This window comes from Salvelinus alpinus, chromosome 2 (genome assembly GCF_045679555.1).
Source record: "Salvelinus alpinus chromosome 2, SLU_Salpinus.1, whole genome shotgun sequence".
Taxonomy (NCBI): domain Eukaryota; kingdom Metazoa; phylum Chordata; class Actinopteri; order Salmoniformes; family Salmonidae; genus Salvelinus; species Salvelinus alpinus.
The window spans coordinates 108,737,081-108,764,635 of NC_092087.1; the positions used below are offsets into that span (position 1 = coordinate 108,737,081).

At 40.1% G+C, this 27,555-nt stretch overlaps 2 protein-coding genes across 2 annotated transcripts in view; both read right to left on the minus strand.

Moving 5' to 3' along the window:
- The window catches only part of LOC139547843 (zinc finger protein 271-like), an 87,604-nt gene extending 71,737 nt beyond the window's left edge, over positions 1 to 15,867 (minus strand). Inside the window, exon 1 of the mRNA XM_071356974.1 lies at positions 15,265 to 15,867. Coding sequence (XP_071213075.1) covers positions 15,265 to 15,610 — 346 coding nt within the window. The 5' untranslated portion in view covers positions 15,611 to 15,867. The remainder of the gene's footprint in view (positions 1 to 15,264) is intronic.
- Positions 15,868 to 20,484: 4,617 nt separating this feature from the next.
- On the minus strand, positions 20,485 to 22,692 carry LOC139549295 (zinc finger protein ZFP2-like). Its single transcript, XM_071359596.1, has 2 exons — positions 22,059 to 22,692; positions 20,485 to 21,609 (listed from the first exon to the last, which is right to left on the minus strand). Exons 1-2 carry the CDS (start codon positions 22,450 to 22,452, stop codon positions 20,900 to 20,902), a joined length of 1,104 nt encoding a protein of 367 aa, XP_071215697.1. The 5' UTR covers positions 22,453 to 22,692; the 3' UTR covers positions 20,485 to 20,899.
- Between the last annotated feature and the right edge of the window lie 4,863 nt (positions 22,693 to 27,555).

Sequence of the window (27,555 nt, forward strand, 5' to 3'; positions counted from 1 at the left end):
TATTGAAAGATGTAAATGTATGTAGTTACATTTAAAAAGTTAAAGTTACAGTTAAATAACTTTAAGAACTAGCCATGAGACAGAAATGAGAAAATATTCCTGTAGGTTAAAATATTGTTGAAAAACAACTAATTGATTAGCTATGTTTGGGAATAGCATTGTGTGACTGCAATATGAGACGTCTGTGATTGAGTCTTAATCTGAAGTTTAGATAGTAACAGAGATATAAAAAAAAAATGGTTCTGCTGGGAGTATGTTTGGAGAGCTGCTTCGTAGCTGTAGAGTCCTTGAAAAAGCAAATGGAATGGTTGTCGTGAGTACCTGAGAATGTCTTACGTTTTATATGGGTTCTGTGAATATATGAAAATATGATAAATTGTATGTGTGTATAATCGATTACTAGAGATTTGATAAAGTAATACTGGGAATATAATTAGATAAAATTTAAACAACCCATATGTAGACGAACGTAGGTTTTGAGTTGGTATCTTTAATGGATGATTTGATAAAGATGAGGTTTAAGCATTATTAAACTGTCTACAAAGTCTGGGCAGTTGTCTCAGAAACTGATGAGAGTGTGTCCACTTTAGGGCAAGTTACCATAAGGATGAAACTATAAAACGCTTATTGGATTTTCTCTGTCCGGGTGCTACATTTGAAACTAGCTGTTGATGTTGAAGAAGCGTCCCGTCCACTAGATTATACGTCACAGTGGCAGAATCACCTGAAAGACGCACATCTCCATCTGCTGACTGGAGTTGGTATCGCAGTTGAGAAAATACTTTCAGGCAAAAAGCGACGTCCAAGGACGTCGAATTATGGGCGATATCAGGTCTGTCTGTTGTAGCCACTATTTCGCCCCAAAATAGTCATCCCAAATTGGGCTGTGTATAACTATGTAAATGTCTCTCGGACAAGGGGACTTTTATCAATATACACTCTAAAAAGTAAAGGTTCCTGGAGTATCCATTTTCTTAAACTCCCTGTTCACCCTCCCTCCATTATAAAAAAAAATATTTTAATAACAATATTGACAATATTTATTTAAATAATTCATTATTTATTTAGTGGCACCACAAATGTGAATAAATATTTACAGAACAATTTACCAAACAAAACACATTACAATATTGCAACATTTCTGCAGACATGTCAGACCATAATAAATAATACATTTACTTTGTATAGTGCTTTTCATGACATTTAAAAATATATAAATAATGATGTACAATGAAAACAACATACATTAAAATGAATCATAGGTAAACTAACAATATTGTAGACTTGATGCTAAATACAGATTTTTCAGCTTTAGTGTGTATATCGTATCCACTTAGTTATGTTAGGAAGTTTGCCATCTTTATGACCGGCCCTGGTAACTTCACCCCAACTTCTCTTATCCCAGAATACAGTAACTTAACAACATAAGTGTTTTTCTGACATTTAAGGGAAAATAAAAAATACAGCCCTAGCAGAGCCCCAAGTCCCATGGCGACGTCCTCGGGGGCGTGGATGTTCTCCCCATCAAAGGCCAGCGGGATTTCACTCTCATGGTGAAATGGATTTCCGCCGATGTGCAGTAAAGGAGTGAAAAGCGGTGAAATCTGTGTCAACAAAGTAAGAAAAGATTAATACAATTAACAAAGAACATAACAAATGTTCAGCTGTAGTTTTATATCAGCATGCACACCTATGTTTATGAAGAAACAGATGATTGGAGCATAGGCATACCTTGTCACAGACATAAAGGCCACTCGGGTCCTCATTGAAGAGGTTGGGCAAGAGCAGAATCACTGCTGTGGTCTCCAGTCCTAGTAAAGTAAAGCAATGATCTTACTACACTTGCTAATTTTATTTTTCATTCCATGGACTTGATTCATTTCTGAGAAGATCTGAACTGATCATTTGCACACATTTGTATGCTAATAGATGTCAGTTTGTATTGACTGCTATGTAGGTTAAATGTACACTTCAAATGCAGCTGTCCTACAACAGATCTGTACCTTCTTCTTGATCCCGATTGCATTGTGTCCATGTTCTGTCCTATAAGAATTTCAAAGGAAGAGAAAATGTGTCAAAGAATAGTCTTGCAAGCATTAAAACATATATATATTAAATAAATATTGAAAGATAAATGGCATCGACATACAATGTAATGTAAAATAGAAGAACATATTGGAGAAAGCACTAGCCAATACAGTACTGCCATACAGTAACAGTACTGCCATACAGGCCTAATATCACATTTCAAGATATCTTTGTACACAAATTGTTCAATATTTTATCAGGCTGACTTGAAAGATTATACGCAACATTTTGCTGCGTGGCAATACTGTGTTTGGATTCTGAAGGGCATTTATACAAAAGAGGTAGTCTAGACACTGTATTAATACCATTATGCATTTGAATCCCATCTACAGCTACCATCTAAGATATTAATTTCCCTCCACAAGGGGGCGGACATGTAACGTTTCCAAAATGGGATAGTATTGTACATGTAACGTTTCCAAAATGGGATAGTATTGTCCATGTAACGTTTCCAAAATGGGATCGTATTGTCCATGTAACGTTTCCAAAATGGGATAGTATTGTACATGTAACGTTTCCAAAATGGGATAGTATTGTCCATGTAACATTTCCAAAATGGGATAGTATTGTACATGTAACGTTTCCAAAATGGGATAGTATTGTCCATGTAACGTTTCCTAAATGGGATAGTATTGTACATGTAACGTTTCCAAAATGGGATACTATTGTACATGCAACGTTATGCTCCCTTGTGAGTTAATAGTATTGCATGCTGTAGCAGGCTATATAAAGAGGAAGACCTCCATTGACGATTCAGTTCGTTGTAACATCTCGTCTGGACAGGTCACCGTCCTTAGTTAGTTAGTTAGTTAACGTTAGCTAGTTCATTATCACAAGTGAGAACTGCTCTAGATTGGAAACTTACGTTAATGAGTGTAAAGCCATGTTGGCTTTATGGAAACGATATACAATATATGGGAAAGAATATAGTTGAGGGAAATAATCCAAACCTAGTTGTGCCTAGTTAGGACATAACGTTATCTAGCTAGATAACGGTACTGTACTGTAGCTCATACACCGCCGACGGTCAAACCCGGCTTTCTAATATTTACGGTAATTAACTATAGTAACGTTATGGAAGTTTTTCACAGAAAACCAGAATTGTCTTCGTTTTTCATTATTAGTGTGTTATATTATTATATATAAATTATTTCGATACATATTCAGAGCCAAACATCAACCCAAATTAACCTTTTTAACTGTTGTCGCATCCAAACTTGCCACCATCGTTTTCAGTTGTAATTGCGAAGTTCCCGGAAGAAGTCCAGCAACAACGGAGGTTCCTCGATGAACCCACCTTCTAACAAGTTCTTTGAATAACCTTTTGGGGCTGTTTTTCATTGACCAAGAACCCTACGGTTCTTAGGGGATCTGAGAACAACTCCAGTTGAACCCTTCATTTTTAGAGTTGTAGTCGGCTCTATTTACTCTCAGATTCAACACATGATGATTAGCATCAACGATCAAGTCAGCTGCTGCTGCTCCAATACAGTATGAGGTGAGACGGTGAACTGATGTTGAACTGGGCAGTCAGCTGCTGCTGCTCCAATACAGTATGAGGTGAGACGGTGAACTGACGTTGAGTCATGATTAAGTTAATCAATGATTAAGTTAATTAAAATTAATTAGTGAAACTGTTAAAAAATAGTATATGGCATATTAAATATATTACTCTATTGTTATCATATAGAAACATCATGGAATATTGTAAATCATATTAGCATCAACATAAATGATTGTTTAATTCATTTTCACATAATAAGGATATTTCATATTTAAAAGTTCAGAAGTCAGAACCCATCACCTGCTATGTAAAAGAGACAGAAGAATGCACAATGGTCAATGCTACCTGGGATCCTTGGGACATCCCTAAACTAAACCCTAACCTTAACCATTTTAAATGTCAACTTCAACGGGCTAGGGACGTCCCAAGGATGTATCTCTACCTGAAAATACATGATCTAAGTGATTGATAGTTGGTATTCATCAGTCATAAAGCAATAATTACTTTAATGAAATACTAAAATAGTGATTTTGTCAGACAGCAGCTCTACACTTTATTGACTGACTGATCCATTCATCCTTCCATCCCTCCTCAGCCTTCCTCTCCTCTGAATACCCAGTGAGGGTGGAGCTCAGTCAGAGAGCTGTTGAGGGACTGGTTAGGAAGAACACTTCTACAGCCAGAGAGGTGAGAGGTCACACATGGTTTAGATGGTAAATATTTATGTCCCCTTAGTGGTTCATCACGTCAGCAAAAGGTAATATGTTCCATCATCCATGTTTACTTACATTAGTGCAAATTGTCCACTGATACTGGTGCAATTTCTCACCCCTTTTGGCTGTATGAAAGTTAACTTCTCCTCAGACACACACATTTGTTCTTTGATATTATGAAGGTAATTTGTGTAGAATGTACTTTCCCCCACATCTCTTTACATTGCTTATGCATATTTGGTGGCCTGACTGCGTCAAAGGCCCATCCTGTTAGATCTGAACCTAATGGAGCTTAGTGTGATCGGATGACAGAAATCACATTTAGGTGCCAGGTGTAACTGAGGCCATAGGTGCTCCATATCCATTACTTTGAGTGATTTATATAATATGACTAAATGTGTTTCTTTCTGTGTTGCAGGGGCAGTCAAGAAATGGAACAGCAAGGCCACAGAACATGACATAAGCAGAGCTGTGGAAGACCACCTCAAGCCCCTGGTAGAGCCAGGGGTGGTGTTTACCACTCCACCAGCAGAGCTGTGGGAGACCACCTCAAGCCCCTGGTATAGCCGGGGGTGGTGTTTACCACTCCACCAGCAGAGCTGTGGGAGACCACCTCAAGCCCCCGGTAGAGCCGGGGGTGGTGTTTACCACTCCACCAGCAGAGCTGTGGGAGACCACCTCAAGCCCCCGGTAGAGCCGGGGGTGGTGTTTACCACTCCACCAGCAGAGCTGTGGGAGACCACCTCAAGCCCCCGGTAGAGCCGGGGGTGGTGTTTACCACTCCACCATCAGAGCTGTGGGAGACCACCTCAAGCCCCCGGTAGAGCCGGGGGTGGTGTTTACCACTCCACCAGCAGAGCTGTGGGAGACCACCTCAAGGCCCTGGTAGAGCCGGGGGTGGTGTTTACCACTCCACCACGCCTTCAGCAGGCTTTAAAAGTGAGAGCCTGGAAAAGTGGGATTGAAAATGTTTTTCATACAAAGATGGACCAAGAGTCTGTTGATTGGTCAGTCATTGGATTAATTTGTTTTGCAATATGTTCAAATCAAATCAAGCTTTATTTACAGCACATTTCAGACATGAAATCAGGTTGTATGTGCTGTTGAAACTAACATCTAAAAAAACACATGGAAATGGGAGATATATTTTACCTCACTGGTTAGAGGACAACCTGCAGAAAACAGTCAGCTACATTTTGGAGTGATGCGTTTAAATGTAGGGGTCGCTAAACAAAGGAACACAACACTTATTTGTCATCACTCATCGATATCATGTTGAAATCATTTGTGTGACAGGAGGGAGATGAAGTTACGCATCCTGTTAAAACTAACAGCTCAAAAACCACACAAAATCTGGTAGTAATGTGTACATCCCTGGTTAGAGGACAATTTGTAGAAAACAGCTAGAGACATTTGGAAGTGTTGCATTTTGATTCAAGAGGTTGACCAATGTGGGAAGTGTAACAACTCTTTTTTTGTTAGTCACATTTTGTTAAATTCATTTCAGATCTTTCCCCTTTTATAGAACATTTAGGGTTCTATATTGTGACATCATTAAAATACTCCTACTACAATGTGTACATCCCTGGTTAGAGGACAACTCTTTTTTTGTTAGTCACTTTTTGTTAAATCATATAAATAGTACTCTTTCAATTCAGAGCCTCGATTTTCCCCCTGAGGCTAATATCCATATCATGCTGAAATCAATAGAACAGGGGACAAACATTTAGGGTTCTACATTGTGACATCATTAAAATACTCTTACTACAATGTCAAAACATTCTACATTGTGACATCATTTCATTGATATCATGAAACAACTCCTTCATGTATTTTCTGATGTTTAATCAGAAATCTTTTATCAGAGTATCTCTTCCCACATTGATCACAGCTATAAGGTTTCTCTCCTGTGTGTATTCTCTGGTGTATAGTTAGATAGCTAGATGCAGTAAAACTCTTCCCACATTGATCACAGCCATAAGGTTTATCTCCTGTGTGTATTCTCTGGTGTATAGTTAGATAGCTAGATCTAGTAAAACTCTTCCCACATTGATCACAACTATAAGGTTTCTCTCCGGTGTGATTTCAGGGTTTGTAGCTGAATAAAACTCTTCCCACATTGATCACAGCCATAAGGTTTATCTCCTGTGTGTATTCTCTGGTGTATAGTTAGATAGCTAGATGCAGTAAAACTCTTCCCACATTGACCACAGCTATAAGGTTTCTCTCCTGTGTGTGTTCTATGGTGTGATTTCAGGGCGCTTGACTGAGTAAAACTCTTCCCACATTGATCACAGTTATAGGGCTTCTCTCCAGTGTGAATTCTTTGATGTATTTTAAGGTCTGATGAAGAGTTGAATCTTTTCCCACAGTCAGAGCAGCAATGAGATTTCTTCCCTGTGGGTCTCTGCTGGTGTTTCTTGAGTTCTGATGTGGAGAGACTCTTCTCTGCCTCGTCAGCATCATGATGTTGTTGAGACTCCCCAGAGGATCCACGATAGTCCCGTCTCTCTCCTGTGTGAACAACAAAGTCAGACAGAAGGTTAAAGGCCCACAACAGCAGAAATCCACTGTTAATTTGAGGTAAAAGGTGATACCCATGAAGTTGTACAACAATTGACGCCTGTTAAATTATTTGACAATTGTCTTGTTTTCTCATTTTCACAGTAGTAACATCGATGATTGTAGGCTCGAAATAAGTTATTAAAGTTGTTGAAATCCTAAGCAGTGTGCCAGATGACTTTTGGTCTCCAATATAGGCCCCTTTCTGTGTTTGTAAAATTGCGGCAGGAGGGCGATGCAACACAATTTGGTTGCAGAAACTCCTCCCTGCTAATGAGGAAACCACTAGTTATGGATGTAGTATATCTGGTAATGAGGAAACCACTAGTTATGGATGTAGTATATCTGGTAATGAGGAAACCACTAGTTATGGATGTAGTACATCTGGTAATGAGGAAACCACTAGTTATGGATGTAGTATATCTGGTAATGAGGAAACCACTAGTTATGGATGTAGTATATCTGGTAATGAGGAAACCACTAGTTATGGATGTAGTATATCTGCTAATGAGGAAACCACTAGTTATGGATGTAGTATATCTGGTAATGAGGAAACCACTAGTTATGGATGTAGTATATCTGGTAATGAGGAAACCACTAGTTATGGATGTAGTATATCTGGTAATGAGGAAACCACTAGTTATGGATGTAGTATATCTGGTAATGAGGAAAACACTAGTTAAGGATGTAGTATATCTGGTCATGAGGAAACCACTAGTTATGGATGTAGTATATCTGGTAATGAGGAAACCACTAGTTATGGATGTAGTATATCTGGTAATGAGGAAACCACTAGTTATGGATGTAGTATATCTGGTAATGAGGAAACCACTAGTTATGGACGTAGTATATCTGCCAGGAGCAAAAATGGTGAGCAAAGATTTTAGTTTTTCACAATGTATTCTGAATGGGGGAAAACTCAGGGGAGTAACCTCCATTTCCAGGTTGCTTATGAGTACATTTCACACAACTTTGGATTATAATTGTAAGGCTCGTTTGAATGTCCTGCTTAATATAATGTGTGTGTCATCATCGCAAATCAACCGCTTTGTATTTAAAAAACACTTCAACCAGTAAAATGATCTTTGTCTAGCTTTTCCATCAGCCTGACAATGAGGGTTTGTACACTGTTTGCCAAATTGGCCCATAACTTCACCTAACAACAAATATACCTGTAATGAACAAAGAAGAACTTTGGTTGTTCTTGCATGACATACATAGTGTACCATAGGACCCATAACAACAACATAGACCTACTGTAGGACCCATAACTTCACATAACAACATAGACCTACTGTAGGACCCATAACTTCACCTAACAACAACATAGACCTACTGTAGGACCCATAACTTCACCTAATAATAACATAGACCTACTGTAGGACCCATAACTTCACCTAACAACAACACAGACCTACTGTAGGACCCATAACTTCACCTAACAACAACATAGACCTACTGTAGGACCCAAAACATTACCTAACAACAACATAGACCTACTGTAGGACCCATAACTTCACCTAACAACAACATAGACCTACTGTAGGACCCAAAACATTACCTAACAATAACATAGACCTACTGTAGGACCCATAACTTCACCAAACATAGACCTACTGTAGAACCCATAACTTCACCTAACAACAACATAGACCTACTGTAGCACCCTTCACCTAACAATAACATAGACCTACTGTAGAACCCATAACTTCACCTAACATAGACCTACTGTAGAACCCATAACTTCACCTAACAACAACATAGACCTACTGTAGAACCCATAACTTCACCTAACAACAACATAGACCTACTGTAGCACCCTTCACCTAACAATAACATAGACCTACTGTAGGACCCATAACTATAACATAGACCTACTGTAGGACCCATAACTTCACCTAACAATAACATAGACCTACTGTAGCACCCTTCACCTAACAACAACATAGACCTACTGTAGGACCCATAACTTCACCTAACAACAACATAGACCTACTGTAGGACCCATAACTTCACCTAACAACAACATAGACCTACTGTAGGACCCATAACTTCACCTAAGAATAACATAGACCTACTGTAGGACCCATAACAATAACATAGACCTACTGTAGGACCCATAACAACAACATAGACCTACTGTAGGACCCATAACTTCACCTAACAATAACATAGACCTACTGTAGGACCCATAACAATAACAGACCTACTGTAGGACCCATAACAATAACATAGACCTACTGTAGGACCCATAACTTCACCTAATAATATCATAGACCTACTGTAGGACCCATAACTTCACCTAACAATAACATAGACCTACTGTAGGACCCCTAACTTCACCTAACAACAACATAGACCTACTGTAGGACCCATAACTTCACCTAACAATAACATAGACCTACTGTAGGCCCCATAACTTCACCTAACAATAACATAGACCTACTGTAGGACCCATAACTTCACCTAACAATAACATAGACCTACTGTAGGACCCATAACTTCACCTAACAACAACATAGACCTACTGTAGGACCCATAACTTCACCTAACAACAACACAGACCTACTGTAGGACCCATAACTTCACCTAACAACAACATAGACCTACTGTAGGACCCAAAACATTACCTAACAACAACATAGACCTACTGTAGGACCCATAACTTCACCTAACAACAACATAGACCTACTGTAGGACCCAAAACATTACCTAACAATAACATAGACCTACTGTAGGACCCATAACTTCACCAAACATAGACCTACTGTAGAACCCATAACTTCACCTAACAACAACATAGACCTACTGTAGCACCCTTCACCTAACAATAACATAGACCTACTGTAGAACCCATAACTTCACCTAACATAGACCTACTGTAGAACCCATAACTTCACCTAACAACAACATAGACCTACTGTAGAACCCATAACTTCACCTAACAACAACATAGACCTACTGTAGCACCCTTCACCTAACAATAACATAGACCTACTGTAGGACCCATAACTATAACATAGACCTACTGTAGGACCCATAACTTCACCTAACAATAACATAGACCTACTGTAGCACCCTTCACCTAACAACAACATAGACCTACTGTAGGACCCATAACTTCACCTAACAACAACATAGACCTACTGTAGGACCCATAACTTCACCTAACAACAACATAGACCTACTGTAGGACCCATAACTTCACCTAAGAATAACATAGACCTACTGTAGGACCCATAACAATAACATAGACCTACTGTAGGACCCATAACAACAACATAGACCTACTGTAGGACCCATAACTTCACCTAACAATAACATAGACCTACTGTAGGACCCATAACAACAACATAGACCTACTGTAGGACCCATAACTTCACCTAACAACAACATAGACCTACTGTAGCACCCTTCACCTAACAATAACATAGACCTACTGTAGAACCCATAACTTCACCTAACATAGACCTACTGTAGGACCCATAACTTCACCTAACAATAACATAGACCTACTGTAGGCCCCATAACTTCACCTAACAATAACATAGACCTACTGTAGGACCCATAACTTCACCTAACAACAACATAGATCTACTGTAGGACCCATAACTTCACCTAACAACAACATAGACCTACTGTAGGACCCATAACTTCACCTAACAACAACATAGACCTACTGTAGGACCCATAACTTCACCTAACAACAACATAGACCTACTGTAGGACCCATAACTTCACATAACAATAACATAGACCTACTGTAGGATCCATAACTTCACCTAACAACAAATATTGGAAAATAGCTCTGTGTGTTATACAATAGCCTATCCATCAAGGAACAGTTCTCTACACATTATGAGCTAAGTATCTCTGTGTGCAAACAGACGAACGAGACCCTACAGTAAATCAAGCAGACAATAACATTATAAACATCAATTTGTTAGGGATGTTGGATCCAACGTGGAGCACGGCATAACTGTCTTTACCAGAGTAATGGATGAAGAAGCACTTTGGTTGTTGTTGCATGTCGTGATGTTTGTCATGTGACTGTCATTCAGAAAATGATTTCCTGGATCAGCTGATGATCGTTGAACATGTGACTAACTAAACAGCTACAGTATTAAGAATGATGTGTAATTATTGAAGAACTGCGTTAATGACAGTATCCACTTGGGTGTTGTCAATAAAGTTAAGGTGACTCTCGGTTAGAACCCTTGAATTTCTGCAAACTCAAATGATTTGATTTGGAATTTCTGTGCCCATGAAAACTGTTTTCCCAGCGTAATATAAGGAAACTAAATGTTACGTAGGTAGAGTGCATTTCAGAGATCTGAATACAAAAAAACTGTATTAACAGGACAATAACCTAAACCACAAGGCCAAATCTACACTGGAGGAGCTTACCAAGATGACATTGAATGTTCCTGAGTGGCCTAGTTACAGTTTGGACTTAAATCGTCTTTAAAATCTATGGAAAGACTTAAAATTGCTTTCTAGCATGATCAACAACCAACTTGACAGAACAGGAAGGATTTTAAAAAGAATAATGAATATTCACATGAAGATCAGTCTCCTATTGGATGACATCACGACTTCCCATCAAGCCAACTCCTTGAAGGCCTTACTATGACATCACTCACTCCTTCTAGTTTGCAGTTGTCTAAAAAAACACTATTTTGCTCAAAACATTTATTTGTTTCCCTTTAGTGTGTTAATACTTTACTGTATTTATATATCACTTTTCAACAGGAAAAGTTCAAATCACTGGAGGACGTCATGAACAATTCCTCAATTTTTTCTTTTTCAACTTTATTTAACCAGGTAGGCCAGTTGAGAACAAGTTCTCATTTACAACTGCGACCTGGCCAAGATAAAGCAAAGCAGTGCGACAAAAACAACAGAATTACACATGGAATAACATGTGGGATAAACAAAAGTACAGTCAATAACACAATAGAAAAATCTATATACAGTGTTAAGTTAAAAATCACTGGAGGACGTCATGAACAATACAGTGTGTGCAAATGGAGTACAGAGGCAATAAAGGCAATAAGGCAATAAATAGGCCGTAGTAGCAAAGTAATTACAATTTAGCTGTGTACAGCTGCAACGATCGGTAAGCTGCTCAGATAGCTGATGCTTAAAGTTAGTGAGGGAGATATATGTCTCCAACTTCAGCGATTTTTGCAATTCGATCCAGTCATTGGCAGCAGAGAACTGGAAGGAAAGGTGGCCAAAGTAGGTTTTTGGCTTTGGGGATGACCAAGCATCTTACATGACTCTGAGACTAGTTATCCTGGGATCTTACATGACTCTGAGACTAGTTATCCTGGGTTCTTACATTACTCTGAGACTAGTTATCCTGGGTTCTTACATTACTCTGAGACTAGTTATCCTGGGATCTTACATGACTCTGAGACTAGTTATCCTGGGATCTTACATGACTCTGAGACTAGTTATCCTGGGATCGTACATTACTCTGAGACTAGTTATCCTGGGGAATAGTTTCAATACATTTGCAAAAAACCTAAACCTGTTTTTGCTTTGGCATTATGGGGTATTGTGATGTCATTATGGTGTATTGTGATGTCATTATGGGGTATTGTGATGTCATTATGGGGTATTGTGAAACATTTTAGAATAAAGGGATGCACCGATATTACATTTTTGGCTAATACCGATATCTAATATTTTCCTTGCTCCAAAAAACGATACCGATAACCGGTATTTAAAATTTTAGAGGCCTTTTAAGCATTCTAGTACAGCATTCTAATAGTTAACACACACACGGATGCAGCGGTCTAAGCCACTGCATCTCAGTGCAAGAGGTGGCACTACAGTCCCTGGTTCGAATCCAGGCTGTATCACATCCGGCCGTGATTGGGAGTCCCACAGTAGTTGTCTGTTATTGGTGTAGAGAGGACGACAAAGGAGAGGGATTCCACATGTGAATAGGAAGATACAAATTATCATTATTACTGGAAAATATTCATTTAAAATCCAGGAATTTTATAACTTTAGCTCTCTAGGTCAGTAGGTTACAGTAGGTTGTAACTCTAGGTCATGCCAGTAGGCTACAGTAGGTTGTATCTCTCTAGGTCATGCCAGTAGGCTACAGTAGGTTGTATCTCTCTAGGTCATGCCAGTAGGTTACAGTAGGTTGTATCTCTCTAGGTCATGCCAGTAGGTTACAGTAGGTTGTATCTCTCTAGGTCATGCCAGTAGGTTACAGTAGGTTGTATCTCTCTAGGTCATGCCAGTAGGCCACAGTAGGTTGTAACTCTCTAGGTCATGCCAGTAGGCTACAGTAGGTTGTATCTCTCTAGGTCATGCCAGTAGGCTACAGTAGGTTGTAACTCTCTAGGTCATGCCAGTAGGCTACAGTAGGTTGTAACTCTCTAGGTCATGCCAGTAGATTACAGTAGGTTGTAACTCTCTAGGTCATGCCAGTAGGTTACAGTAGGTTGTAACTCTCTAGGTCATACCAGCAGGCTACAGTAGGTTGTAACTCTTTAGGTCATGCCAGTAGATTACAGTAGGTTGTAACTCTCTAGGTCATGCCAGTAGGTTACAGTAGGTTGTAACTCTCTAGGTCATGCCAGTAGGCCACAGTAGGTTGTATCTCTCTAGGTCATGCCAGTAGGTTACAGTAGGTTGTAACTCTCTAGGTCATGCCAGTAGGTTACAGTAGGTTGTATCTCTCTAGGTCATGCCAGTAGGTTACAGTAGGTTGTATCTCTCTAGGTCATGCCAGTAGGTTACAGTAGGTTGTATCTCTCTAGGTCATGCCAGTAGGCCACAGTAGGTTGTAACTCTCTAGGTCATGCCAGTAGGCTAAAGTAGGTTGTATCTCTCTAGGTCATGCTAGTAGGCTACAGTAGGTTGTAACTCTCTAGGTCATGCCAGTAGGCTACAGTAGGTTGTAACTCTTTAGGTCATGCCAGTAGATTACAGTAGGTTGTAACTCTCTAGGTCATGCCAGTAGGTTACAGTAGGTTGTAACTCTCTAGGTCATGCCAGTAGGTTACAGTAGGTTGTAACTCTCTAGGTCATGCCAGTAGGCCACAGTAGGTTGTAACTCTCTAGGTCATGCCAGTAGATTACAGTAGGTTGTAACTCTCTAGGTCATGCCAGTAGGCTACAGTAGGTTGTATATCTCTAGGTCATGCCAGTAGGCTACAGTAGGTTGTAACTCTCTAGGTCATGCCAGTAGGCTACAGTAGGTTGTAACTCTCTAGGTCATGCCAGTAGGTTACAGTAGGTTGTATCTCTCTAGGTCATGCCAGTAGGTTACAGTAGGTTGTAACTCTCTAGGTCATGCCAGTAGGCTACAGTAGGTTGTAACTCTCTAGGTCATGCCAGTAGGTTACAGTAGGTTGTATCTCTCTAGGTCATGCCAGTAGGTTACAATAGGTTGTATCTCTCTAGGTCATGCCAGTAGGCTACAGTAGGTTGTATCTCTCTAGGTCATGCCAGTAGGCTACAGTAGGTTGTAACTCTCTAGGTCATGCCAGTAGATTACAGTAGGTTGTAACTCTCTAGGTCATGTCAGTAGGCTACAGTAAGTTGTAACTCTCTAGGTCATGCCAGTAGGTTACAGTAGGTTGTAACTCTCTAGGTCATGCCAGTAGGCTACAGTAGGTTGTAACTCTCTAGGTCATGCCAGTAGGCTACAGTAGGTTGTAACTCTCTAGGTCATGCCAGTAGGCTACAGTAGGTTGTGTCTCTCTAGGTCATGCCAGTAGGTTACAGTAGGTTGTATCTCTCTAGGTCATGCCAGTAGGTTACAGTCTCGTAATGCTTAAGTTGTTATGTGGACACGTGACATACGGACAACTTTAATAAAAACACTATAGGAGTTGTCTCCAGATCGCTATGCATATTCATGCTAGTAGCTTAGCATCTCTCTCCATTGAATACAGGCGGTTGAAGACAACAACCCTAGAACATAAACAATAGATTACAATAATAAGATGAATCCACCAATCCAAAGAAAGGATAGGCAGGAGCTAGACAACCCGCAGTGAAGCTTTGTGGACAACGACTCGCCTTGTTAGGGCGGAGAGACATCTTGTCAGTATATCCATAATATTTGGTGTAGCCAACCCAACTCTCACATGGCACTATTGGGGGGCACGGTGTGTAGTAAAACATCACTACATGAAAATCACTACATGCAGTGCCCCCCAGTCTGCGGTCAGCAGATAGACCCTTCTCAAATATATATGTTAAGTCACTTTTTGGAAACGGAACGGAGAAAACAAGGGGTAGCTTGTTCTCTACGTCGTCTGATTCTAGACATATCAGTCATCATCCTGGGCCCTCCGTTGAAGAGGTATTGACGAGCCAACTCCGAATATCCAAAGTTAAAAACAAATTTAAGGCGGTACTTACTGGTGTTACTAAGATCTCCTATCTCCACCTCTTCATCTTTCAATGTGACAGTAATCTCCCCTTCCTTCTTCACTCCAAAAACTGCATCCTCCTCTTTCTCTTCCTCCTCTTCTTTTACTGTAACATCTTCCTCCTCTTTCACTCTGAACGCGTCTCCCTCTTCTTTCACTAAAACGTCTTTCTCTTCTTCTTTCACTGTAACAGCCTCAGCTTCTACTTCTTGTTTTACTGTGACATCCTCTTCTTCCTTCTCCTCTTTCACGACAATGTTCAGCCCCAGAGCTTCTTTCTCCGTCCAGCAGACCCCCTCTTCTTTAACAAGAGGGGAGAAGTTTAGGGAGCTCATGTTCAGGGATGTTAGCTAGCTAGCTATCATTAGCGACTAGGCTAGTGCTAACTTAACCAGCCAGCTACTATAGCTGACTAATACAAAATAACGTAATATTATATTAAATAGGTTTACAAGTAGATACGACAGAAGTGTGTCTAACACACAGTAACTAATATACACCGAAAGCGTATAAATAGCTTGAATCTTTCGGCTATGTTGGCTAGCTAGCTACCGAGGTGGTTGACGAGCTGTTTATGAAGAACCGTCCACTAGATTATACGTCACGCTGGCAGCGTCGCCTGAAAGACGCACATCGCCGTCTGCAGACTGGAGGGGAAACGCAGTTGAGGATCATATTTTATTTTCAGACAAAGATTATTTTAAATGGATATAATTAAATAATACTATTATATTGAGACATACAAAGACAGGAATGTGTTGATTGATTAGTGCGAATATTTTTTTTTTACCACAGCATATTTAAGGCAGTTTCCTTAAGTCATACTACATCTAAATTAGCAGCTAGCTACTGTAGGTCCATACTGCTCCTACATGGTGTAACAATACATCATGTAGATGTATATAATGAACAGACTAGGTCTATACTGCTCCTACATGGTGTAACAATACATCATGTAGATGTATATAATGAACAGACTAGGTCTATACTGCTCCTACGTGGTGTAACAATACATCATGTAGATGTATATAATGAACAGACTAGGTCTATACTGCTCCTACATGGTGTAACAATACATCATGTAGATGTATATAATGAACAGACTAGGTCCATACTGCTCCTACATGGTGTAACAATACATCATGTAGATGTATATAATGAACAGACTAGGTCTATACTGCTCCTACATGGTGTAACAATACATCATGTAGATGTATATAATGAACAGACTAGGTCTATACTGCTCCTACATGGTGTAACAATACATGTAGATGTATATAATGAACAGACTAGGTCTATACTGCTCCTACATGGTGTAACAATACATAATGTAGATGTATATAATGAACAGACTAGGTCTATACTGCTCCTACATGGTGTAACAATACATCATATAGATGTATATAATGAACAGACTAGGTCTATACTGCTCCTACATGGTGTAACAATACATCATATAGATGTATATAATGAACAGACTAGGTCTATACTGCTCCTACATGGTGTAACATTACATCATGTAGATGTATATAATGAACAGACTAGGTCTATACTGCTCCTACATGGTGTAACAATACATCATGTAGATGTATATAATGAACAGACTAGGTCTATACTGCTCCTACATGGTGTAACAATACATCATGTAGATGTATATAATGAACAGACTAAGTCTATACTGCTCCTATATTTTTATGTATTATTATGTGTTATTTATTTCTCCTGTATTTAACCAGGTCGGCCAGTTGAGAACAAGTTCTCATTTACAACTGTGACCTGGCCAAGATGAAGCAAAGCAGTTCGACAAAAACAACAACACAGAGTTACACATAAACAAATATTCAGTCAACAACACAATAGAAAATGTAATTTATTTTTCTGTTTTGGAATATTGTGAAACACTATCATTCCACTATTAATGCAGATATTATGGACATTTTATTTAAAACACGTAATTACATTTTAATTGTATCTCCTTTAATTCAGACCCAAAATGTATTTGCTATAATGTGTGCCATTGCCTGGCTATTAAAAGGGACCTGTGAGTATTTGAGCCTCAGAAATGTTTGGTCACATGGAATCAAGTGGTCACTAGATGTCTACGGTATCAAATAGATTGATAGTTGGTGGTGTTGGGAGTGTCCAGTGTGTTGATTTAACGGTAATAATGTCAAAATTCCACTTTTAACAACCATCAGAATTGGTTAAAAAAAGGTTATGCCTGAGTGGCACAGCGATCTAAGGTACTAGATCACAGTGTTAGAGGTGTCACTATAGACCCGAGTGGTACAGCAGTCTAAGGTACTGGATCACAGTGTTAGAGGCGTCACTATAGACCCGAGTGGTGCAGCGGTCTAAGGTACTGCATGGCAGTGCTAGAGGCGTCACTAGAGGCGTCACCCGGGTTCGATCCCGGGCTGTACCACAACCTGCCGTGATCGGGAGTTCCATAGGGCGGCACACAATTGGCCAAGCGTCGCCCGGTGTTTCCTCCACACATTGGTGCAGCTGGCTTCCGGGTTAAGCGGGCGGCTGTTAAGAAGCGCGGTTTGACGGGTCATGTTTCAGAGGACGCATGACTCGACCTTCGCCTCCTGAGCCCATTGGGGAGTTGCAGCGATGAGACAAGATCCACATTGGGGAGAAAAAACGGGGGTAAAATTATTATAATTTTTTTTTAAAATGACAACAAACAAAGGTTGCATCCCAACGTGACAATAAACAGTAGGCAAAGTGACCAGGACAAAATGAACTCAAACGTTTTACCATTGGAACACTTGATGTAATGATGTAATAATGGACAAAATGAACTCAAACGTTTTACCATTGGAACACTTGATGTAATGATGTAATAATGGACAAAATGAACTCAAACGTTTTACCATTTTACCCACCATTTGCAACAACGTCACTGAGCACCATCACTGTCTTTCCTTCGTGGATCTCCTGCATGTTTACATATCTGGCATTACTCATCTCATATGTATATACTGTATTCTATCCTATTCTACTGTATCTTAGTCTATGCATTACTCATCTCATATACTGTATTCTATCCTATTCTACTGTATCTTAGTCTATGTATTACTCATCTCATATGTATATACTGTATTCTATCCTATTCTACTGTATCTTAGTCTATGTATTACTCATCTCATATGTATATACTGTATTTTATCCTATTCTATTGTATCAGCCTTTGCCGCTCTGACATCGCTCGTCCATATATTTATATATTCTTATTCCATTACTTAGATTTGTGTGTATTAGGTATTTGTTGGGAAATTGTTAGATATTACTGCACTGTTGGAGCACAAGCATTTCGCTACACCCACAATAACATCTGCATGTGACAAATAACATTTGATTTGATTTATTATGAAGGTCACTTGTGTAAAATGTACTTTTCCCCACTCATCTTTTGACATTGCCTATGCATATTCAGTGGCCTGGCTGCTTCCAGACTATGTCAAAGGCCCGTCCTGGTAGATCTGAACCTAATGCAGCTTGGAGTGATCAGATGACAGAAGTCACATTTAGGTGCCAGGTGTAACTGAGGCCATAGATGCTCCATATCCATTACTTTGAGTGTTTTATATAATATGACTAAATGTGTTTCTGTGTTGCAGGGGCAGTCAAGAAATGGAATGGCAAGTCCACAGAACATGACATAAGCAGAGCTGTGGGAGACCACCTCAAGCCCCTGGTAGAGCCGGGGGTGGTGTTTACCACCCCACCACGCCTTCAGCAAGCTTGAAAAGTGGGATTGAGACTGATTTTCATACCAAGATGGACCAAGAGTCTGTTGATTGGTCAGTCATTGGGTTAATTTGTTTTGCAATATGTTCAAATCAAATCAAGCTTTATTTATACAGCACAAAAATATTAACAATATGATGTTTTATCCAACCCAAAATATAACTTGTTTTTTAGGAGGGGCTCTGAAAGACAGTATGGAGGTGTCCACTGAAAATTGACTAGTAACAACAACTGGCACCTAAAAGACACCCACCATGAGACCCACTAAATCTGCCCTAGAAGAGGCAAACAAAAGAAAAACCCACACCAAACTTAAAGACAGGAAGCAAACAGAAAAGGTGGATCGACTAAAGGTGTTGACTCTCCACATCTATCAAGACAACTGGAGCACTGGGCCAGACACTCTTAAATAGAACCTGGACCAGCTCAGGTGAAACACCTTCCCACTAACGAGATGGACAAGCTAGCACAGGTGTAACACATACTGACTAACGAGGTGACACCAATCAGTTTAGCTATACGTGCTAACGAGCTATACGTGCTAAAGTCCAATCTCAAAACATAAATGGAAAAACCAAAGCCTGTAACACCTTCCCCCTTAAGACAACAAATATATCCTATGTTTTTGTTGGACAAGTTTGCTCACCACCGACAGAAAACAACTTCCATTTCACATAATCAACTACAATGCTTCTACAATATAAACATAGTGTCTACTGGCTGTCAACAATTAAAAACAAGAAAAAACACATTTCTAAATAATAATATACAATCGTATTGTTTTTTTTAATCCTTTTTCTTTCAATATAATCTTAAAACTAACTCGATTCTAGAACTCTCGTCCCCTTGGAACGAGCCCCAAAAAAACTAATCTCCAATACGGAAAAACGTGCAGTCAAAATAAATTGTGATCCATGGCAACGCACTGGCTAAACGCAAAACTTGTTGACTGCCCACCCTTGAGACAATCAGCAACCAACTCCTGCAATATCCGTAGTAACTTTCCACCTTACTTCTCGCTCTCTTTTCAGGGTTCACTCGATAGGCATGTTGTTGGATCGGGCCAAGTCCAAAATGTCATGCATTTGGGTTAGAACATCTGAGAATGAACCCTGATATTCTAAAAGAAGGGCAACACTGTCAATATAATTGTACACAAAAAATGGTCAGCTGGTTGCATAAATAATTATGAATACTAAATGTTACATGAATTGTAAATATGAAAATCAAAACCAAATGTACACCCCTTTGTTAATATGTATTGGCAATAATTCACTTAAGGGTGAGGCATGGAATAATAAAACATGTATCTTTTGTCAGGCTGAATGTTTGCAGTATGAGTCGGTGATTTGAGTCATGCTTCTTCAGTAGTGGAATAAAGACAGTTAGCATTTGATTGTTGTCAAGAAATACTGGAGTGATGTCAGATTGTTAATCAAATTTATTATAGACCAATTTATTATTATTCATGTGTGTATATACACAAACATCTGCAACAATTATCATATTACATGTATTTTTTTAAACAAGCAGCTTTTTCAACTTGTAGAAAACAGCTGGCTACATTTTGAAGTGCTGCATTTTGATTAAAGTGGGTCACCAACGCAGTAAGTGTAACACAGCTCTTTTTTTGTTAGTCACTTTTTGTTAAATAATACTCTTTCATTTCAGAGCCTGGATTTTCCCCTGAGGGTAATATCCATATCATGCTGCAATCAATTGAACAACTTCCATTCCAAAGGATAAGGTAGAACATAATTAAAATACTCCTACTACAATGTTAAAACATTCTACATTGTGACATCATTAAAATACTCAAACTAAAATGTTAAAACATTCTACATTGTGACATTATTTCATTGATATCATGAAACAACTTCTTCATGTATTTTCTGATGTTTGATCAGATATCTTTTATCAGAGTATCTCTTGTCACATTGATCACAGCGATGAGGTTTCTCTCCTGTGTGTGTTCTCTGGTGTGAAGTCAGCTGGCTAGATGTAGGAAACCTCTTCTCACAATGATTACAACTATAAGGTTTCTCTCCTGTGTGTTTTCTCTGGTGTACAGTCAGATGGCTTGATGTAGTAAAACTCATCCCACATTGATCACAGATATAAGGTTTCTCTCCTGTGTGTGTTCTCTGGTGTGAAGTCAGCTGGCTAGATGTAGGAAAACTCTTCCCACATTGATCACAGATATAAGGCTTCTCTCCTGTGTGTGTTCTCTGGTGTACAGTCAGATAGCAAGATGTAGTAAAACTCTTCTCACATTGATCACAGCTATAAGGCTTCTCTCCTGTGTGTGTTCTCTGGTGTCGAATCAGATGGCTTGATGTAGTAAAACTCATCCCACATTGATCACAGCTATAAGGTTTCTCTCCTGTGTGTATTCTCTGGTGTATTTTAAGTTCTGATGAAGATGTGCAACCTTTCCCACAGTCAGAGCAGCAATGAGATTTCTTCCCTGTGGTTCTCTGCTGGTGTTTCAACTTGGAGAGACTCTTCTCTGCCTCCTCAGCATCATGAGGTTGTTGAGGCTCCCCAGAGGATCCACGATAGTCATGTCTCTCTCCTGTGTGAACAACAAGTCAGACAGATGGTTTAAGGCCCACAACAGCAGAAATCCACTGTAAAAGGTGATGTGTAGCCATGATGTTGTACAAACAATAACTTCTGTAATGAATGTTCATTATTTGACATTTGTCTTAAGATTGTCAAGTGAACAACAATAGTCATATAACGTGTAAGGTAACTTATTTGAAAAGTCATTACTTCATTACATTGCTCAACATTTGTCATGATTATTTAAAGCAGTTCATTTGTATCCGCTCTCTCGTTGGACTTCGGCCGCATATTTTCCCCCATTTTCTTCAAATCTGAAAACGTTAAAGCCACGCACATTTCCTGAAGAATTGCAAAAAGTCACAATATGGATGTAGCAATTGCATATGTCCCCTATAAAACCAAACATCAGTTCAACAACTGCAGAGTTTGTGCCTTTGTTTTTAAGACAGTACTTACTAGTGTTAATCAGGGCCCGTTCATCGTTAGAGCCATTGGATGCCTTAACATGCCTTTGGGAAACCGAGCCCAGATATCCAGTTTCCTCATCTTCATCCTCCCCTTCCTCCAATGTGACAGTCATCTCCCCCTCCTCCTCTTTCACTCCAAAAACAGAATCTTCCTCTTTCTCCTCCTCTTTCACTGTAACATCCTCCTCCTCTTTCACTCTGAACGCATCTTCCTCTTCTTTCACTGAAACGTCTTTCTCTTCTTCTTTCACTGTAACAGCCTCACCCTCTACTTCTTGTTTTACTGTGATATCCTTCTCTTCCTTCTCCTCTTTGACGAGAGCTTCTTTCTCCGTCCAGCAGTCCTCCTCTTCATTAACAAGAGAGTAGCTTAGTGACCTCATGGTTGGAGATGTTAGCTAGCTAGGCTAATGCTAACTTAACCAGCCCGCTAGATGAATAAAAACAATACCGTAAATATGAAATTTATGAAATTAAAAGGGATAACTAACTAGACGACAGAAGTGGGTTTAAAATACAGTGGCTAATATACACTAAAGCGTCTAAAGAGCTTTATTGGTTCGTCTATTTTGTCTAGCAAGCTACCGAGGTGTCTGACTGTCTGTTGCTGCTGTTGAACGAAGCGTTCCGTCCACTAGATTATACGTCACAGTAGCAGAATTTCCTTAAATTCTTTGGGTAACGCAGTTGAGTAAAATGTAAATAAAATTTTCAGACAAAAGGTAGGTAGGAATCAGGAACATAGCTAGTCCTAAAATATTAATTAGCCCCCCTCCCTAAATAATTTAATATCAGTCAATATATTTTCTCTGTGACTTCTTATTTTCGTCACCCGTTCCATCGCATCTTAAACTATTTACCGGGCCGGCACTAGGACCGGGGGAGGCTGCTGCTGCTGCACTAGTGACTGTTACGCTTCGAACACACCGACTGGGTCCTTGCATCACTGCTGCATAACATTTTGCGCATATACTGATGCAGGTACCTTTTGCAAATGGTCGCATGCGGTTGGACACATGGAGGAGAGAATAATTTTCGCAGTATCTTCAAAACCGTGTCTTCTTGACACAACTGCTGACAGCTACAGGGACATAAACACAAAAAATGCTGCTTGGAGACAAGTCCATATAGTAGGATTGCCAGGTCAGTTTAGTAGCTTGTGCTAGATGTGGCTAGTTAGCGTTAGCTAACCTAGCTTGCTAACCTAGCCAATGAGGTGGTCGTTGGTCTCATTGTTGAAAGAGCCTACTCTGCCTATCTTTACTATTTATTATTGCATTTCGCTCCAAAACTGCATTTTGGAGGGAAATTATATTATAGGCTCTCACAATTAATTTGAGGATGTCATCGAATAAATAATATACTTGGCAAATAAATTTATAAAAAATGTAAAGAAAATATGCAATCAAACTGTTTTTATGTAATCACAAATTTTTACTGAATGTGTGTGCAAAAAAAAATCTACATTCATATTTTGCTACTTTCTGTCAAGTCCACTCAAATCGAACGTATGCACCGCACAGAACGCACTGCAACTGCCTCTGCAACGCAAATGCAAATGCAGCGTTCCATTGGATATGAATGTCCTTCTGGTGTATCAAACACAGTCGGTGTGTTCGAAGCGTTAGACTTTCTTCAACATAGATGGCGGACAGAAATACTAGGAGAGAGGGGAACCCCTACACAGATCTGAACTGAATCAAAGATGGCGAACAGAAATACTAGGATGGAAGCAAATGTAAGGGATTATAACGTCATAACTAATCATGCAAAAAACATGTACAGTTGACAGGAATGTTAGTTAATGTAGAGACAAACGATTATGCATTTTTTTAACATAAAATTAATTTACGAAAATCGCGATTTAGCCAGCTAGCTGACTAGCTTTATGGGTGTTGTGACATGAGTATTGTTGATAAAACGTTTACTTGAGACAGGAGAACAAGTGGAGACATAGGACGAGGTGGATAATTTTATAATAAGGCCGTTTTATTCAAGTGTAAAGATATCAGGCAACAGCGTGCACGGCCCCTTTCTGTCAGATTCTTATGAAATCGTCGGAGAAGAGGCCGCTCTAAGCAGTACATACAGATTATATAGGCAACAAGCAAAGTAGGTTGATCTTGTCGTCTGGCCTTCCGATTGGTCGATCTGGGTCGTGGGTAGTCCTGCTCGTACCCGGTGTCAACGTTCCATTGGTTCTTGACATAGTTCTTTGTCTGGAGCTCCAACCCTGAGTTGTGTGTGTCTGAGTGATTGTCATGGGGGAGGGGAGTTGTGGGTGTCGTGCATGTGTCCAATGAGTCCAGCATATGTCCAATAGAAAGAGGGAGTGTGTATATTATGTCAACCATAGCTAATGTTGAGAAGTTGTCAAAACAAGTTACCAATATCTAATACAATTCCTTACAAATCCCTCTCTTCACGTCTCACAAGAGACGTGACATAAAAGTATAAAAAATAAAAAAGACAAAACTAAAGGATAAAATTTGTCAGAAGACAAATTTTTTAATTCCCTCTCTTCACGTCTCACAAGAGACGTGACATAAAAGTATCTTAGTCCTCAAATAGATAAACAGGTCCAGCTTCCCCATCATCAAGCAATGGGAACATTTGGGCCCTTTCCTGAATAGGGTCTATGGCGGCAGTGATAACACGGCTAGCAAGCGTCCGCGCACATGGAATGCAACAGCACCCACAAAGTACAAGAATGCCTGCAAAAACGGAAATAGATACTAGGATAGAGGAAACCAGCGTCTTATATTTACCAAAGGCATCCATCCATGAGTCCCACATAGAAGTGTTCACTCCAGAATGCTGTTTCATCTTACCATTAAGGGTACGAAGTCCCTTCAATGCTACAGTCAGACTCCCATCCGTAGCTGTGTTATTGGGAATGAAAGTACAACACTGTTCACCAAACATTGCACAGACCCCCCCCCGTTCAGCCAATAACATATCAACCGCGATTCTATTTTGAAATGCCATCAGGGATGTGGCTGCCAATTGTCCATGGACCGCCTCGAAGCCTTGTTGAGTCCAATTGCCCAGTTTCTGGACATTAAAATGAATGTAGTTAATTCTGTCCACATTTTTATTAACTGTACACCACCAACAGACAGAAGATTCAAACCCAGCTGTCACTTAGTCCACCAGTTTATATTCATCTGGCACCCCCTAGGGACACCACTAGCATCAATGTAAGTTGAGTCGTAAATAAGCAAGGACCAAAAAGGAGACCACTCCAATAACTACACCTGGAGTGGCCAACCACACATTAGTAACCCAAAAAACGAGAATATGTTAAACCCTCAGGTCCATCCCTCTATACAACCTGTACCAGGTGGGCTCGTCGCCACCCGGGAACTTCAAACCTTCACAACAGGGAGGACAAACATCACTTTTTATTCATTCGACAACATCAACTACAGCAAACCAAGGGTCCTCCTCTGTCAAGCCCACTTTCCTGCGGAAGCTTGTTTTCGTATCAGCCTCTCCAACTGGAGCATCAAGCAGCGGCATCATACCATAGGCCCTTTCCACATCTGTAACAGACTTCAAACAAGGTATGATACAGGCAACACAAAAATGAAAAACAACAACTAGTGTCAGAAATCCAGTAATCATCATTGTAGTGTACTTACCAAACCAACCACCCAGCCAGAGAACAGTCCACTCTCCTCCACACCTGCAAGACCCTTCATCTCCACTGAACCTTGCCAACCCACTCAGAGCTTTTGAAATGCTCCCATCCGGACTAGTATTGTTTAGGGACAAACGTGCAACACTGTTCTCCAATCATTTTACATACACCTCCCTGGTTGGCCAGAATCATGTCCAGTTCTAGTCTATTTTGTCTACTGGTTTGAGAGGTAGCCTCCAATCGTTCAGCCATCCCCGTAAGTACTGTGTGGGTGTAGTTTAACAAATCATTGTTGATTATAGTAGATATAATTGATCCAAGCATTCTGCTTAGCATCAACAATAGCTGGGCCAAACTGGGCAATAGATGCCACAGGCCATCATTCCTGTTTGATGTCTGGTATTCGTGGGGGACCCCTATTGGGACCCCAACAGGTTGGTGTGCATGTTATCTGTACCCTCGGACCAAGGAGCGTCACGGTTCTGCCGTCTCCTGGGTTGGTACCGAGTCTCTGTGTCATGTGCAGCTCCCAGAAGTTGATTAGCTGTAACCTCAATAATAGGCAATGGTGTTATCAGACTGGCCAAAACACATGTGCAACGACAATTTCCTTTCAAAATGGGGGTCAACTGCCTGGCAGGTCCACACATCCACCATACATCAGCAACACCTCTAGTTAATAGTGACATTAGTGATGCAGGCAGCAGTAGGGAACCTCCCATAGTCTCTACCTCTACCTGTACCAGTGTTACAGCTGTAATATCCTCCATATGCCTTAACTCCCCACGGTACCTTCTGGGGAGGTACTTCTGGGAACACAAAACTCAAGAGTTTTACACAAGGTTGAATTTGGCTTAAACTTTCCAATATACACATCCAACCTTCCACATTACTTAGGGCAAATGGGTGAGCAGCCAGAATAGGTCTGGCATGTCCACATACGACACAGTCCTTTCTATTAAGTATTCTGTAGGCCAACCACATATTCTCCCTTTCCTCATAACCAGTTTCAGTCCCCAATTGTTCACTATCTTAGATGTCTTTTATATTTATTACCTGTACCAGATTGGAGAGCTTAGGTGGTGGTGTGGGACTTGGTCTTGAAGTGGTGGAGGAGGCCGGCTGAACCCTGGTCCGTTAGAACTGGTGGTGGTTCTGGCAACACTGTGATGGTAACATCCCCATCGTATCCTAATCAGACAGCTCAGGACTGCAAGCAGTCCTGTAAAACCCCACCCTCTCCCAAAGAACACATCATCAGCCAGAGGTCAAACAACACTTTCACTTCTATGAACGTACACAGTGAGGAAAGGTCGGGGTCAGGGAATTTTCATTAAGGAGTTGACCCCCGAGCTTTATTAGCAACAGTTCTTCTCCTTAACTCTGTGATCATTCGGCAGTGTCAGTGTGCCTCACCCTCCAAGTGCGATATGCCCCCAGGTCGAGTGAATCACCTTCTCCTTTAATTCACCTGCAACGCATAAAATCCTGGACATACAGATTTGGTTAACCACCAGTTTCTCATTTGTTTTATCTGATTATATATTTAACTTCTATACCTATTTGTTAGCTATAATTTTGAATTTTACATTAGTTTATTTTCCAATAGGCCCCATCCTATCCTAGACCACAATGTACCCCTCCCCCGTTTGATACCTGGCTCTGGCCAGGTATCAACCTTACCTACTCTAAATAATGACTTAGTACATTATAATATAGAAACGTCCCATTCATTCGCCGCATATCCAATTCTCCCTTGGGCGTACATTCATATCTATTTTTTTCCAATTCTCTGTCAAGTGACTTATCTACTTTAAAATGTATCTGTGCTGCTTATATATGT